Source organism: Triturus cristatus, chromosome 8 (genome assembly GCF_964204655.1).
Source record: "Triturus cristatus chromosome 8, aTriCri1.1, whole genome shotgun sequence".
NCBI classification, from domain to species: domain Eukaryota; kingdom Metazoa; phylum Chordata; class Amphibia; order Caudata; family Salamandridae; genus Triturus; species Triturus cristatus.
In genome coordinates this window covers 840,990,864-841,006,304 of record NC_140591.1, presented here as the reverse complement: position 1 = coordinate 841,006,304, position 15,441 = coordinate 840,990,864, and the positions used below count along the sequence as shown (strand labels likewise).

The 15,441-nt window shown below is 47.3% G+C and overlaps 1 protein-coding gene across 7 annotated transcripts in view; it reads left to right on the top strand.

Annotated features, from left to right (window-relative positions):
* Positions 1 to 15,441, top strand: part of ARL13B (ARF like GTPase 13B) — a 672,441-nt gene that overhangs the window by 577,007 nt on the left and 79,993 nt on the right. For all 7 annotated transcript variants that reach the window (XM_085622339.1, XM_085622338.1, XM_085622344.1 and 4 more), the window contains one exon: positions 2,697 to 2,811. In XM_085622339.1, coding sequence (XP_085478465.1) covers positions 2,697 to 2,811 — 115 coding nt within the window. The remainder of the gene's footprint in view (positions 1 to 2,696; positions 2,812 to 15,441) is intronic.

The window sequence follows — 15,441 nt, the reverse complement described above, 5'->3', positions numbered from 1 at the left end:
ACCTCCTTTTGTTCCATGGTACATGACAGGCAGCTACCACTACCATTCGCATTATGCCAAACAACCGTATATAGTAAGTGGATGCAATTCTCTCCCCTGAATGCTGTTTTAAGTAAATATTCGAAACCTAATAAGCCTTTGAGTACAAAAAACTGCGCAAACATGAAGTTATTAACTCTCTTTTCATATCTTCTTTTATCCTTCCCCTTTGGTTTATCATCCACAGTCATATACCAAATTGTGGCCTATAACCCTCTTGTCAACTACACGTACAAACATAACCAGTTGACGAAGAAGGGTGAACGAATCAACTTGCCTTTACTTACTGTATACACAGCCTCCTGACATTAGAGACAGCTGAATCCTATGGTCCTGAGGAAAGCCAACCAACGCATATGGGCAACATAGGCTGAAACATGTCGATCGACCTTTCACATGATGCAGTGGACCATTAAATATCCTTCTAAGTACCATCCGTCTTTTTTAACCTTCTCCCTCCCCTGTGAAAAAAAGACAAACCTCACAAGAGAGAAGATATGCACTTTTTCTACTCACGACTGTTGTACACCAAGCAGGCTCCCTCCTGGCGGAGGATAATGAAACACATGGAGAATGGGACACTCAGGTGCTAAGACCCAGTAAAGGCTCATCCCACTTAATCAAACATGCGGAGAATCAAGAAACAACGCTGTCGTGACAGTGTGGCCGAGAGTCTCCATTACAATTTTCCAAGAGACTCTGAAAAATGAACTATGTGGTTAATCATCCTGATTACCTTATGACCAGCCTGGGAAGCTGAATGATTTTCTGCTTCTCTCTCTCCACCCCCCTCTGATTTCTTTAAACCTTTGTAGCACATTTCAGTAATAATTAACACTATTTAAAATATAAACCAGCTGATCACGTCGCAAGAGTTAGCTTAACCTTCAGCCAGTCCTGTTCTTTTAACCACCAGCACTCGGTCTGTTGGAGCTTATAATTTCATTCTTAAAGTGGAAAAAGAGGCTTTTGAAATGCCAAAATTCAAGAAAGGACTACTATCGATCAATGTATGATGGTGGTTATTTATAGGATGTAATGTTTTATGGTCTGGCTAGACAGCACAGCTTTCATCAGCATTATAATGTTTCACATTGCCATATAGCACTCCTTTAAAGCCAGACCTGTTGGCATTGCCAGGGCTTGTTTACCTCATGTGAACTACAAGAGGAACCTGCAGTATTCGATCCTCTCTGGTTTTTATGGCACCAACTTAAGCATTTAAAGTAACCTCTTGAAACGTGCTTGAGCTGTGATGACTAAAGCAGTTTTACATCCCGCCTGTTTTTATTGTAACAGGTAGAGCACTATCAAGCAACAAGCAAACTGCGGTGACTGGAGCATGGAGTGGGTCATTAACCATCCTTCTCTCTCAGTAAGCAAAGCTTAAGTTGCTACGTTGCGAGTCAGAAGGGTGAGAAATGCTCCCAATCCTGTCTTTTCCTTCACACGTTGCTTCGGACATCCCTGTCGTTGAGGCTCAAGGCTTACATCCTGGAGTGATAATTTGGAAGGTGGACAGTAGAAACTATTGGTTCGGCTCTCACCCCCATGTTCCCGATTCTCCTCCAATCGATGGCCAGATGTAGCCCTCAGAATGTGCGGGTCCACCCGTAAATGTGAAGTAGTGTTTTTACCCAAACCGTGTTTTTTTGCATACATAACATTACCAAAGTGCATGGTTTAAGGAAAACTTTCTGACTTCACACATATAAAGTTCCTACATTCAAAACAAACTCAAAGTTTGGAAAAAAACACATTTCAAGTGGAGACATTGAAATACTTTCACTGCTACATCAGGCTCATTGTCAGACAGAAGCCATTCCATTGATTATCCGTCATTTAGTCACTGAGTAAAAAAAAAATGCATTAGAAATGTACGACTATGTTGACAATATTTTGAGTTCTCCCCATGTTCACAAAATATACTCCGCCTGCAAGAACTGACTGAACTACAGAGTAATTGAACTTTGAAGAGAATATTCAGTAAGGTGTCAATCTGATGTGTTTTGAATTTCAGATAGAAAAGAAAATCAACAAAAGCAGTTTTAACTTTTTGTCTCTATGAGCGATCTTTCGCGTGCCCCATAAGCGTTAAAACAAAATAAAATAATTATCTGCTGCTTGATGAGTAAGAAGCAATTGTAGTCATCAAATATCCGGTCAAGTGTTCATTCATGCAAAACGAACCAAGCTAAAATGTCTAACTGAAAGTAATCTTGTCACCCGCTTGGGATAAAACGTTTATTTTGATGTTTAATTGGACTTTATTTTGATTTGATATTTAAACATTATACTAAACACAGATAGGAAAATGCTTCATTTTTTTATGCCAATAAGCTCAAATGAATAACAGCTCTTGAAATATAAATACTATCTGGGCAGGAGAATGTATTTTAAGGGTTCTTCCTTGTGGAAAACATTGGGAATTGCTGGTGTAGTCAGTCTGCAGACATTGATTTGAGTAAGAGATTAAATGGCTTGTTTTGCGCTTTATAAATGTGATATTATGTTTTTTTTACTCATTTTGAGATTTTCATTTTATTTTTATGAATGTCGTCCTTGCCCATTTCTTTATTTTTTCCTCTCTTCATTCAATTCTGTATTCTGTATTGTGAATTACAGTCTATTAATGGAATATTCGCTTCTAACACTAGAGATCAACAAGAGAAAGAAGCTGCTGAACGGGAAGGAAGAACTGTTTTGGGAGAGGAGGATGCTGAACTTGTCACAGCAAATCCTTTTCAACCCATTTCTGCTGTTATAACAGAGGTAAGGAATTAACTGTTTCTATTTGTATGGCTTACAATGGACACTGTCATGCTGAGGTGGCAAACTACTTCGAATGAATGCGATGTGGAAAAATAGTTTTTCCTTTTGAAAATTTTACACTTTTGTGCATTTCCAGATACAAGAAAGATAAGATTCGCCAAATGTTATTGTCTACTTTAGCAGCTACTAAAAACATCCCCACACTGTTAACTAGGAGTTCTAATCCATCACGTTAACACAACATTTAATCCGATTTCACGACCCCCTTTCACCTTTATTTCCTTAAAGCAATGTTTCTGTGCACATTGTTTTGTGTGCATCAAACGCCTGTTTCTTTTTTAGGTTTCGCCTAGCAGCGCGCATCATGTGCTGCATAGGCAAAGACCTTTAGCAATCACTTTGGCTTTTCAGCCAAAAACGTGCACGCGTTCCATTGCCTTCAATGGCAACGCGTGCATGTCTGGCGATTCTCTTGCGGGAGCGAGCTTGACACCATATGTTTGTAATTAACTTACAAACACAAGGTGTTCCCGGCTCGCTCCCGCAGGGGAAGCGCTTTGTGTGCTCTACGGCCGCACCCCGCCCCCACACACACTTTTAGCGCGAGGCGCGCTCGCTTGTCTTACCAACTTGACCTCCTCTTTTCCTGGACAGGGAGTTTTAGTGTAATACGGGCCTTCATTCAAATGCTGCAGACTTTCAACTACCTTTGCATTCCCGAGCTCCTGTTTCCAATTGGGACAGACGTACGCGTTTTACATGCCTTCTCTGGCTTCTTTCTCGCTCCTCCTTTCACCTGTGCTCCAAGCAGTCTGGACGGCTCTTTTATCCAATGCAGGCAGCTTTTGCTACTGCAAAACAGGGTCTACTCTCCAAGGAACGGCCCCGAAATAATCTGCGACAGCCAGAACCTGGCAGGGCCGGTTAATAATTCACAGATAAACTGTTCTTTGAAACCTGGGGTGGGGGCGGGGTAGCGTGGGGGGATTCCAGAAGTGAACTTTTAGAAAGCACTCAGCCATTGTTGGTTTAAAAGGCTGTGGAGATAGTGCACCGGGCAAGAGTCTGACTGTCTGTGAGTGCTCTGCTGCGCTGTTTGTGTAGGCAGTAGGTCACCGGTTCAGTTCCAGCCCACGGTAGTTCAGCATTTCATTTTTCTGAGGCGGATCTTAGAACCTTTTCTAATTAGTCTATTATAAAGTGCTGGGCTCTGGTTGCGATATATTTTTGAAGGGTATTAATAATAGGCTGATACATTTTCCAAGTATAGAGGCGATTCTTGGTTTTAATGTATTCTGCTATTGGTACTGGGTTTGAATGAATTTAGGTGGCAAGAGAAGGCGGCATGTTCCGGTATTTATACATCCCACTTTTATTCATTGTTTTGATTATTATACATTTGGATTTTAGACGGCCCATACTGTGGTCAGAACTTGCAGCAAATGATTACTTGTCAATATCTTGTCCCAGAACCCACAGCTGTCAACTGTCTCGTGGCAGGATGGTGATCTAAACTCTCCACTGCACCATTCTGGGACTATGTTTCTTAGTATGATTATGGCGCTATATGACCCAATGTGCTTAGTAATGTTAGCACAGCTAAGTGAAGGGCCATCTAATGGCATGGACCTTAAGATTGCAGGAAATGAATGAATTGAAAAAGCTGGCCTCATAAATGTCGACTATTTTAAATTCTATGTTTTCCTGTTGCCACACTACCAGGGGTATAGAATGTAAATACCTCTTGCACCCCTAAATAAACAAGCATTGACATAGCGACTAGGTCTCGCCTTTGGGATCTTATAAGTGTTTAGCCATGCAACAGTTGATGCTGTTGTACCAATGATATTGTGCTGTATAGCTAAATACTTATATGGTCCCAAAGGCGAGACCTATTTGCTATGCCAATGCTTGTTTTTTGTGGTATCAGGCATCGAGTTGAAATGCATTGTTTGGAATAATGTAATACAGTGGAGTAGTGGGCTGGCTTTATTTACCATCATTATGATGCATGGAAGCCAGTTTGCATTTATCAAAAGGCATCAGAAAGCAAAAGGAACAGATTGTTTCTAATGACCAGCCTATGAATGCGTCTGCTGCCCTTGAAGTAGCAAATAGTTTAAATGATGCTTACATGTGATCTTGCTTCATAATGCAAGGAAGCTCTTGAATGTATGCCAAAGGAGACTGAAAACTGATAAAAAACATAATTGGTGTGCTATTTGTTGTTGAACCAGTGCTTTATGCTTCATTGAAAGAAAACCTATTGCACATGCCCAGTTTTCGAGTAACTATAAAGTGTGAACCCTTGAAGGAAATGTATAGAAGAAGCAACTTAAACCATTGTAAAATCTTGGAGCTCTGTGACGTCCCTGCAGAATTCCTCTTTTCCATCCCATTTCAAACCTTTTATCTGATGCCCATTGCTGCTCAGAATGCAGAATTTGTCAAGGTAATTTAGACCTTACCAGTGAGCGTGGTTTGGGAGACCTTTAAGAGAAGGTTTAATGGCACCCAGAAGCAGTTTACTCTACATGACTTCAGTTGAATTTAAACTTATGTGTGATTTTGTACACTCAGATGACTATGGGGGGGAATGCCTAGTGGATGAGGCAGCAGCAAGAAGAGACCAACTACTGACAGAAATCGTGAAGTAACTTATGTTATAGCAGTACTGAGAGCCACACAATGCTTGCAAACATTTTTGGGGAGAAAAACATTGGGCAAATTAGTTCATCTGATAAAAAAAAATGTTAAAGAAAATGGCAGATATTCAGAAATGATTAGTAAGACTTAAAAGAAAGTTGTCAGGATGTGAAAAAGGTTTGAGAACTGCAAGCCCAAATGGCTGTGGTGCTGAACAGACCACAAGCAATCTATTTAGGGCAGAGATATCTAGGGAGGATCAGAGGCCACAGACCCTCTTTCTGCTTCTCTTTCCTCTGTTCTTCTATTCATTCTAACCCTTGCCCAGCAGGGCTCTGTGTTGGGTACTCTCAAGGGTTATGTAGGAAAGTAGGATCTGCTTTTTATGGTTACCCCCACTTTTTGCTTCATGTTACACTGTTTTTGACTAGTCTGATTGGGATCCTGCTAATCAGGACCCCAGTCAATCTGCTTTCTCCCTAAACTGTAATGTTATGTACTTTGGTACACTCCAGATTGGGTACTGGGGTTCCCTTGTCAGTGCCTAGTATATTGTACCCATGGCACGTGGACGTCAGTTCTTTTCTTCCTGTGCCAGTTGAGCACCGATCTGGCAAGAGCTACCCCTCTTTTGCTTTTTGACATGCCTTTTTTAGACTTTTTCTCTACTTAAAAAAATTGTTCTCATCGTGTGCGAGAATGTGTTTGAGGAAGAAAAGGTTTAAACCGTACGGTGCCTATCACCGTATGATGTCGGTAACCGACCCCCACCTCGTCTGTCTCTGGTGTCTCAAGCGCAACCACAACTCTAAATTGTGCTCGGACTGTCTGGCTATGGCTCCGAAGGACGTGTGGTAGCTAGCTATGAAGCTCCTTGCGGTCTGGCAATCGACACCATCCAGCAAGACTCGGCGGAGGTCCTGGTCCCAACCGAAGAAGAGGTCGCGGGACAGCTTCCGGAGCCCAAAGTCCTCTTTGTCTCACTTGAAGTCGTCGGGACACTCGGGGAAGAGGCACAGGAAGAAGTCCAAGCGGACTTCATCTTTGCCACGACTGTCGTCCATAGACGAACGAGGTATGGAGAACTGACGCTCTACGCACGGCTCTGCGGAGCCAAGGTCGACTTCGTGCCTCCCTCCCTTTCTGGGAGCTGGAGCGACCCCCCCACTCAAATGAAAGAGTTTTACGAGGTAATGCACCGAGTATTTGAGCGGGCTGACCCCTCCAGTGAGAAGGGGCCCCATTGGATTTGACGCTATCGGCTCCGGCCTTGGCACCGGTGAGGCCTCAGGGACCCGACCCCGGATCCGGGACAACGCTGGTCGTGCCATTGTGACCTTCCCCAGCATCGGACCTGAAGTCTATGCTTTCTGTGCCACCTGCGCCCACCGGCGGTGCCAACCCCATCCTTATCCCCGACAACAAGGACCTGGAACGGCGTCACTCAACGCCAATTGAACCCAGGGGTTCTATGTTGATATTTGAACATTTTGATGATGTTTTGGGCTCGGGATAGGATTGGGAGGGGTCTATGGACCCTTTAGATCACTAGGATGATTCTGCAGAGCAGTTGGACAAGTATGGGGATCTTGGGGAGGCCAGTGGACTGGACAGTTCCACAGATACTGGCATGCTCTCTCCTCCAACTGTGGCTACGGAGGAGGGAGCATCTTTTGCCATGGTGGTTAAGAGGACAGCCGAGGTCCTTGGACTAGAGTTGCCCTCTATGCAGGTCAGGGCTAATCTCCTGACCGAAGTGCTTTAGCCTGGGGCTTCCACCTCTGAACCAGTTTTGACCTTCAATGAAGCACTTACTGATGCCCTTCTAAGCATGTGGGCCAAGCCTAGCACAGGGGATCATGTGAGTAGGACAATTGCACACCTCCATCGCCCGGCTCCGGGTGACCCAAAGTTCCTCAGTCAACACCCCACCGCTGAAAGCTTTGGGGTGCAGGCTTCTACCTCCCAGGGTGCGTTCCTTTCCGCCCCTCTGGATAGATAATCCTAGAGGCTGGAATCACTTGGGAAGAAGATGTTTTCTTCCTCCAGCATGGCATTTCGGTCGGTGAATACCACATTCTTATTGGGCTCTTTCTTCCACTTCCTTTGGGAGATGGTTGTGCAAGTGCTGCCACAAGTCCTGAAGGAGGGCCTGGCTGTGCTCTGTCAGGCGGTTAAGGACGGGACAGCTGCAGCAAAATTCACCATAAGGTGTGGCCTTGACTCGACTGATTTGCTGGGCAGAGCGATTCCATCGACAGTGACCTTGCGAAACTATACCTGGCTTAGGACAACTGGCTTTGCCGGTGATGTCCTGGCAAACTTGATGGATGTACAGTTTGATGGTTCCCATCTTTTCGGGGAGAAGGCAGACTTGGCCATAGTGAGGTTCGAAGACTCGAGCTATGACCAGATCCTTGGGCCTCTATTCTACACCTCATGGCCAATCTAGCTTTCGACCCTTTCGTGGCAACGGAAGGGGTTTCCAACTGCATCAGCCCTATCCCAGTCACCGCCCTGCACATACTTCCCAAGTTGTACGGGGACCCGGTTTATTGCGACCAAGGAATAGAAGCCAGAAGTAGTCTGCCATCCTGCCTGCCGCAGCCGTAGCCTCCAAGCACTCCCAGGCTGACTTTGCAAGACCACGACACTCCAGTTGGTGGTAGATTCCAAAATCATCTCCCTCACTGGAGGTCCATAACATCAGACAGGCGGGTCGTGTAGATCATTCAGGCTATTCTCTTCCTTTCCTTTCTTTTCCTCCTCCCATTCTGCCAAATCAGGAACGGCTGGTGAAGGATCATTTAAAATTGCGCCAAGAGGAAGTTACAGCTCTCCTGCCAAGGGAGCTGTAGAGAGGGTCCCGGATTCAGAAGTAGGCAGTCGCTGTTATTCCCGCGTCTTCGTGTTACCAAAGAAGAACAAGGGGCTATGGCCCATTTTAGATCTTCGGACCGTAATTCTCTTCCTCAAGAAGAAGTTCAAGATGCTTACTTTAGCTCTGGTCTCATCTGCCTTAGACCAAGAAGACTGGATTGTTAGCATTGGACCTGCAGGATGCATATTTTCACATCCCCATCCTGCCGGGCCACAGGCGTTACCTCTAGTTCAAGGTAGGCCGCAAGCACTTTGTTTACTGTGCTTCCCTTCAGCCTTACCAGCACCCCTCGTGTGTTCACCAAGGTGATGGTGGTGGTCCCAGCTCATCTGCGCAGGTTAGGGGGGGTCAGTCTTCCCATACCTCGATGACCGGCTGTTGAATGCATCCTCGCCGCACCCAGGCTGTCGTCTCCCACCTTCAAACTACGGCGAACCTTCTGCATTCGCTGGGGTTCTCTATAAATGTGCCAAAGTCACACCTGCCTACTTTTTAGATGCTCCCTTTCATCTGGGATGTTCTGGACACAGTGCAGTTTCGGGCCTATCCTCCCAAGCAGCAAGTCCAGGATATTCTGGTTAAAATCCCGATGTTTCAGCCTCTATCCTGGATTTCAGATGAGACTGACTCTGAGGCTGTTGGGCCTTATGGCCTCCTGGATCCTGTTGGTAAAGCATGCCAGGTGGCGTATGCAGGCTTTTCAGTGGGACCTGAAGTTCCAGTGATCACAGCATCGAGGAAATCTCATCGACATGGATCTGATCTCGGAGGAACTGCGAGAGATCTGCAGTGGTGGTTGATGAACCGCAATTGGGTCAGCGGCAGACCCTTCTTCCTTCCCCAACCATATCTCAGTCATGATAGATGCGTCACGTCTGGGATGGGGCAGCCATCTGGGAGAGGTGGAGATCAGGAGACACTGGTCTCTGTCGGAATCGAGTCTCCACATCAATTTGTTGGAGCTTCGAGTGATTCGGTTGGCATTGAAGGCATTTCTTCCCTCTGTCAAGGGGAAGTTAGTGCAGGTGTTCAACACCACCGCCATGTGGTACTGCAGGAAGCAGGGCAGTTTGGGGTTGTGTACCCTTTGTTGTGTGGTCCGGCGTCTCTGGACATGGCTGGAACAGCAGGGCACAACATTGGTGGTTCAACACCTGGCAGGTTCACTGAACGCCAAGATGGACAAACTCAGCTGTGGATGCCTAGTAGACGACGAATAGCGTCCCCAGTCGGAGGTAGCGCAAGGTGTCTTTCAGCATTGGGAGAACCTTGGCTAGATCTGTTTGCCTCAGAAGAGAACGCGGAGTGTCAGCAATACTGTGCGCTGGAGTTTCCAAGGCAGCCATCGCTCAATGACACCTTTTGTTGCGAGTGGAGCTCAGGCCAGCTGTACTCATTTCTGTCCATACCGCTCCTGCCCAGGGTTCTGAAGAAGATCAGGAATGACCGGGCCCAAGTCATTATTGTGGCTCCAGACTGCGCAAGGAGAGTCTGGTATCCAGAGCTTCTGAAAATGAGCACGGACCCTCCGATCAGGCTTCCCCTTCGGGAGGATCTTCTGTCGCAGCAGCAGGGGAGGGTCTTCCACCCGATCCTGTCAACTCTTCACCTCCATGCATGGAGATTGAGCGGCGGTAGTTGAAGGCTTTTGACCTTCCTCCCGAAGTATGCAACGTTATTTTGGCAGCCAGGCGCCCCTCCACTAAGACGGTATACGCCTGCCGTTGGCAGAAATTTGTATTATACTGTACGGAAAGATCTGTTGACCCTCTTTCTGCTTCTCTTTCCTCTGTTCTTCTATTCATTCTAACCCTTGCCCAACAGGGCTCTGTGTTGGGTACTCTCAAGGGTTATGTAGGAAAGTAGGATCTGCTTCTTATGGTTACCCCCACTTTTTGCTTCATGTTACACTGTTTTTGACTAGTCTGACTGGGATCCTGCTAATCAGGACCCCAGTCAATCTGCTTTCTCCCTAAACTGTAATGTTATGTACTTTGGTACACTACAGATTGGGTACTGGGGTATCCTTGTCAGTGCCTAGTATATGGTACCCATGGCACAGGTACCCAAGAGGCCTCCCATGGGCTGAATCATGTATTATGCCACCCATGAGAGGCCATGCAAAATGGATCTACAGGCCTGCTATGCAGCCTGTGTAAGTTGCTGCATGCACCACTTACCTAATATATAGGTTTACTATATCTAAGGGTCACTACACTTAAGACCTATAAGTCACCCCTATAGCAGGCCTTGACAATCCTGAAGGCAGGGTGCTTGGTTCTAAGTGAGAGGGTGCCACTGCATGAGCAGAACACCCCTGCAGCCTACTGAGTCCATTCTCCCAGGTTGTTAGTGCTGCAACCATTTATGACATATAGAGTGGCATTATGCAACCGCATGATGACCAACTCTAAAACGCCTGAAAGTAACCCTACCATGTTTGGTGTACCCCCACCCGGGTAATCGTTGTGGGAGGTATGATTCCACCCCATAGAAATCATCTTTGTGAGGTCCCTGGTGTTCCCAGTACCAGCTTTCTACTCCCAGGCAGCCCAAAATGGTTGCTGCCGACCAGAGACACATTTCTGCCCTCCTGCTGCTGAGCCAAGCTCGAGCTGGGGAAGGCAGAATAATAGGCATCCTGTCACAGGGAGGTGTGACCACCTCCCAGACAGGATTTAGTCTATTAGGCCTGGGTGGGTGCGCTTGCCAGTGACCCAAAGTCTGCATGAGGGGCACATTTGGTGTCCATGTGCATAGTCCAGTACAAACCAGTCGTGGGAGCTGTTGGCTCCTGCTCTGGCGCGAAACTGGACAAAGGACATGGGAGTAACCTCCCCACTGTCCTGACCCTCCCCTGGGAGGGTCCCCTGAATCCATCCAACCCTCTCCTGTGGGGACAAAAGAGCTTACCTGGATGTAGGACCCTAGATTCGACGTGGACAAGATTCTGATCAAGAAACCACTAAACTTTGACTGTCTGGACACTTTGGACTTCGTTTGGGCCCAACTTCGTCTCCCTCTCAGTCTGAAGCATCGTCTGTGCCCGTGCACCATACAGGCTCTGTGGGGGACCTGTAGAGCATCAAGGACAACCAAAGACATCTCCCTTGGAGTGAAGAAGTCACTCTCCTGCAATCGTAGGCACTGTAACGCAACTGACCGGTCTGCTGATCCTGAGCTCCTGCGGACTCCGAAGGCTCCAGCAACACAGGTGGTGGGTTCCACATCCTTCGAGGTCCGAGCTGCCCACTCACCAAGTTTGAGGTCAGAATCCCTCGTGGAGGCTGCAATAACCATACCCCTGTGCACCGCGTTCTTTTTCAAGTGCATATGCTTGTTGGCATTCCCAAAATAAGTGCACTGGGCTCTGAGTAGCCCCGACCTCTGGCACCATTTCCGCCAAAGAACTTCAGCCTCCTGGCACCGAGTGCTCCGTGGGCTGTTGCTTGGTAATTCTGCATGAGGTCCCCTTGCGACTCCTGTGCCACCGGCCTATGGGTCCTATTGAGGGCCAACACTGCTTTTCTTGGGCTCCCCTGGTTGCTCCAGGCTTGCCCTGACTCCCCTGTGTGTGGTGAGTCTCCTGGACCTTGCTGGTCCGAACCATAACCTTTCTTAACCATCTTTGTGGGTTGCCGCTGCCAAGGGTTGTTGGTGCTCCAGCTGGACATTGACCCCTCAGCACTTGAATTCCTTCGTGGGACAGCTTGTATCCGGCTCCTGGTCGTCCTAGACGTCTCTTGGTCCCAGTGGCTGCAGAGTCAAGAACCCCCTCAATGCACCTGAAGCACCTGACATCGGTGGACATTCGTCTACCGCGCCCCTGATCACTCCTGAGTGACCCAGACTCTGTCCCCTCTGATTTCAAGTACTCTTCACCAAGAATCCAGCGTTGGATTCCATTGGATTCTTTCCCGCAGTGGCATTTCCTTGAAGTCCTCTATTGAGATTGACGGCGGTTTCCGACACCACTTCAGCCCTATGCACCTGGCTTCCCTGGGATAGGTAACTCTGGTATTACGGTATCCAGGGGTGGGGTGGTTTGTCAACCTCCTAGGATCCAAAGGGCTTTCTCGTAATCCACTGGGAAGGGTTCTTAAACTTTAAAACTGCAATTGCGACTCTCCCATAGAATTGTACGGCGCCCATGGTCGTGTTCCCACACTGAACCCGTCCTCCGTGGGGTTTCTACTTAATCACCTTGGGTGGTTCTTTGGGGTTCCAGCGATTCTACATCCTCTAGACACTGTCTTGAATCGTGTCGTGGTTTTTATACCACTATTTTAGTATATGGTTTGGTTTCCCCCTGGAGCCCACTGTGTATTAGTGCTACTTACGATTGTTTCTGTCCCACAGTATCATGTGTTTTGTGTTTATATGCTTGTAGCAGATACTGTGAGGTATTTACAGTGTGTTATAATAATAAATACATATTTTTATAACTACTGTGTGGTTCTCCTTTCATTTAACCAATACAATAAGGTTACATTCTGATAAATCAAGCTGCTTAACATTCCTTCAAGACTAAGCCTGAAGGCTGCTCTTCCCAGCTACCACTTGGATAGCTTTCTAAGGTTATCTTTGACCTCTTAAATCACCTTTAGGGTTGTTTGGACTGGTACAGGGTACTCATTTTAATTAGTGGACAGAATATACCAGGCCAACTTCTCACAGACTATCTTTATGCTTTTTTGCGGCTGGCAGTCCAGCCCTCTCCCTTTAGGTCTCCAATTGCAAATAGGTTTTCGAAGGGGCTGGCGCACTTGTTTTCACCCACGCCCCTTGTTATGCCGCAGTGGAACGTTCATTTGGTCCTCATTTTTACGTCTCGCAGACCTAGCGTTGCAGCGCGCAAGCGCTGCTCGCTCTGTAGGCATATTGTATTGGGGTTTGTTTTAGAAGTGGGGTGGAAGCCTTGCCCCTAGTTTTCATTGGCTGGCGTCATCGTCTATGGTAAACGCTGGCCTCCGATTGAAAATGAGGCTTCTTAGTCCCTCCTTGTTACCGCCCTGTCTCCTTTTAGGACGGCCCATCAGGACTGGATCGTTTACTTGCAGCGTTACACCCACGGTCTCCATAAGTCTGTAAGCACTCTTTTATTTTTATTTTCAGCGCGGCCAACCTCGGCCGCGCCTGTTTACTTATTTAATTATTTTGCCACGCGGCCCAAAAGGGAGCTTTTCTCCTCACTAATGCAGTTTGCTTTTATTTTCAACGAGGTCCGCTTCGGCTGTGCTTGTTTATTTATTTAATTATTTTCTTGCAACAGCTCTCTGCAAGCGGAGCAGGATTACAGGGCCTTGTTTGTTTTGTTTTTATTTCATACACGCTGTGCGCAGTTGTTGATCCGTATGGCAACAAGTGTGCTGTTTGCTGTAAATACTCGGCCTCACCTTGGCCTTGGAAAGCAGGCTGCCATCAGGGAGAGGGTACGTTTGTGTTGTGGCCGCTGTGAAAGAAAGTGTCTTTGTGGTGATGGCAAGAGACAGCGTGCTGGCGGCGCTGTTTTAAAGCCGAGCAGCAGGCAAAACAGATTTTTGTCATTCCAGCCACTATAAAACAATGCGAGCAGTATAGCAAAAACATGTCGAACAGCATGTCGACAAAAGAATAGCCAAACGGGTGGCGGAATGTTCTCTCGCTGCCAAGTGTTGCGAAAATAAACACACCCGTTGTACAAGCAGGTTATTGTGAAATACTGGCTGGACTCTGGGCTGATTGCCCTGTAGGAGATAATCACCAGTTCAAATTGGCATCGCACCGTCACATGGCCTGGCTGCATTCAATCAGCCACTCACTTTCAGCCCGGGCTGCAGCACAGCCTCACATGACTGCAGAGCCGCAGATATAGAAACTGTGTTATCCTGACAGTAATCAAATTGCGGCAGTGTGCCTGCACAGAATGATCCAGGGGCGGCGCCTTGCCTCTCTATGTTTCCGGCAACTGGCGCCACCCTTGCACCCTGTTGGGATTATGGCCAAGTAATGAGTGACGGCGGCGGGCAAATTAAACTTTCTTTTTCAGGTAAGCACGGCCCGCCGGAAGCAGAGAGAGAGTATGAGGGTGGCGTCCTCTTGTCCAAATGGCACTTAATTGGCATTGCACTGTGTAATAACCTCAAACCGTGAGAGGGTCGTCAGCGCTCATGACTGGCAGGATGTTTTTAACTATGTTATCCTGCCAGCCCCCGGGAAGGCATCACTGGTGTTCAGGCGGGCCTGCCCGAAAATAACATGCTCAGGGTCCTGTATCAAAAACTGCTGGCAACTAGAGCAAGACAATCTTGAGGAGCGCTGCCTGTGGCTCTCTGTTCCCTCCAACTCCGCTTTAAACTGCAGCTGGATCGCCGAGACACGACACACCTCAACAATGTGAAAAAAAAGTTAGCTGGCGGAGCATTCAGCCTTCAGACTCACTCCCAGTAAGTGGTGGAATGCACAGCGGTAGTCAGGTGAGTCAAGCACTCTGAAAAGGTTTGTCACAGATGTAGGAGAGTGGCATCGACTGCATAGTTGCCCCCAACTTTTTGCTGATGTTTTGACTGTTTTATGACTCTAGCCAGGCTGTGGCCCTGCTATCCAGGACCCCAACCTATCTGCTTCTTCTCTAAACTGATGTGAGTACCCTAGGTACCTTCCAATTGGATACTGAGGATACCCTGTCAGCCCTTGTAGATGGTACCCTAGGTACCCAGGGCATGGGTCCCTCAGAGGCCTACCAGGGCTGCAGCACTTATTGTGCCACCCTGGGACAGCCATACCAAATGACACCACCAGACCACTACTGTAGTCTGGGTAAGGTGGTGCTTGCACCCCCTTACAGGGATACAGGTACCCTGTATCCCACCTATGTACAATACATGTATTCTCATTGGTCACCCCTCAAGCAGGCCTTGCTAATCCTACAAGGCAGGGTGCTGAGATGTGTGAGGGGGGACCCCTACCTGAGTAGGGCCCCTCTGCAACCCTCGTAAAACCATTGCTGGGTTGTTTGTAGTGTAGCCATACCATATACTCTTAACCGCATTATAAGTATATCGCGATAGCGTGATAACTTGAGAATGGCTACACAGAACCATATCGTGTTTGGTGTCAAACAT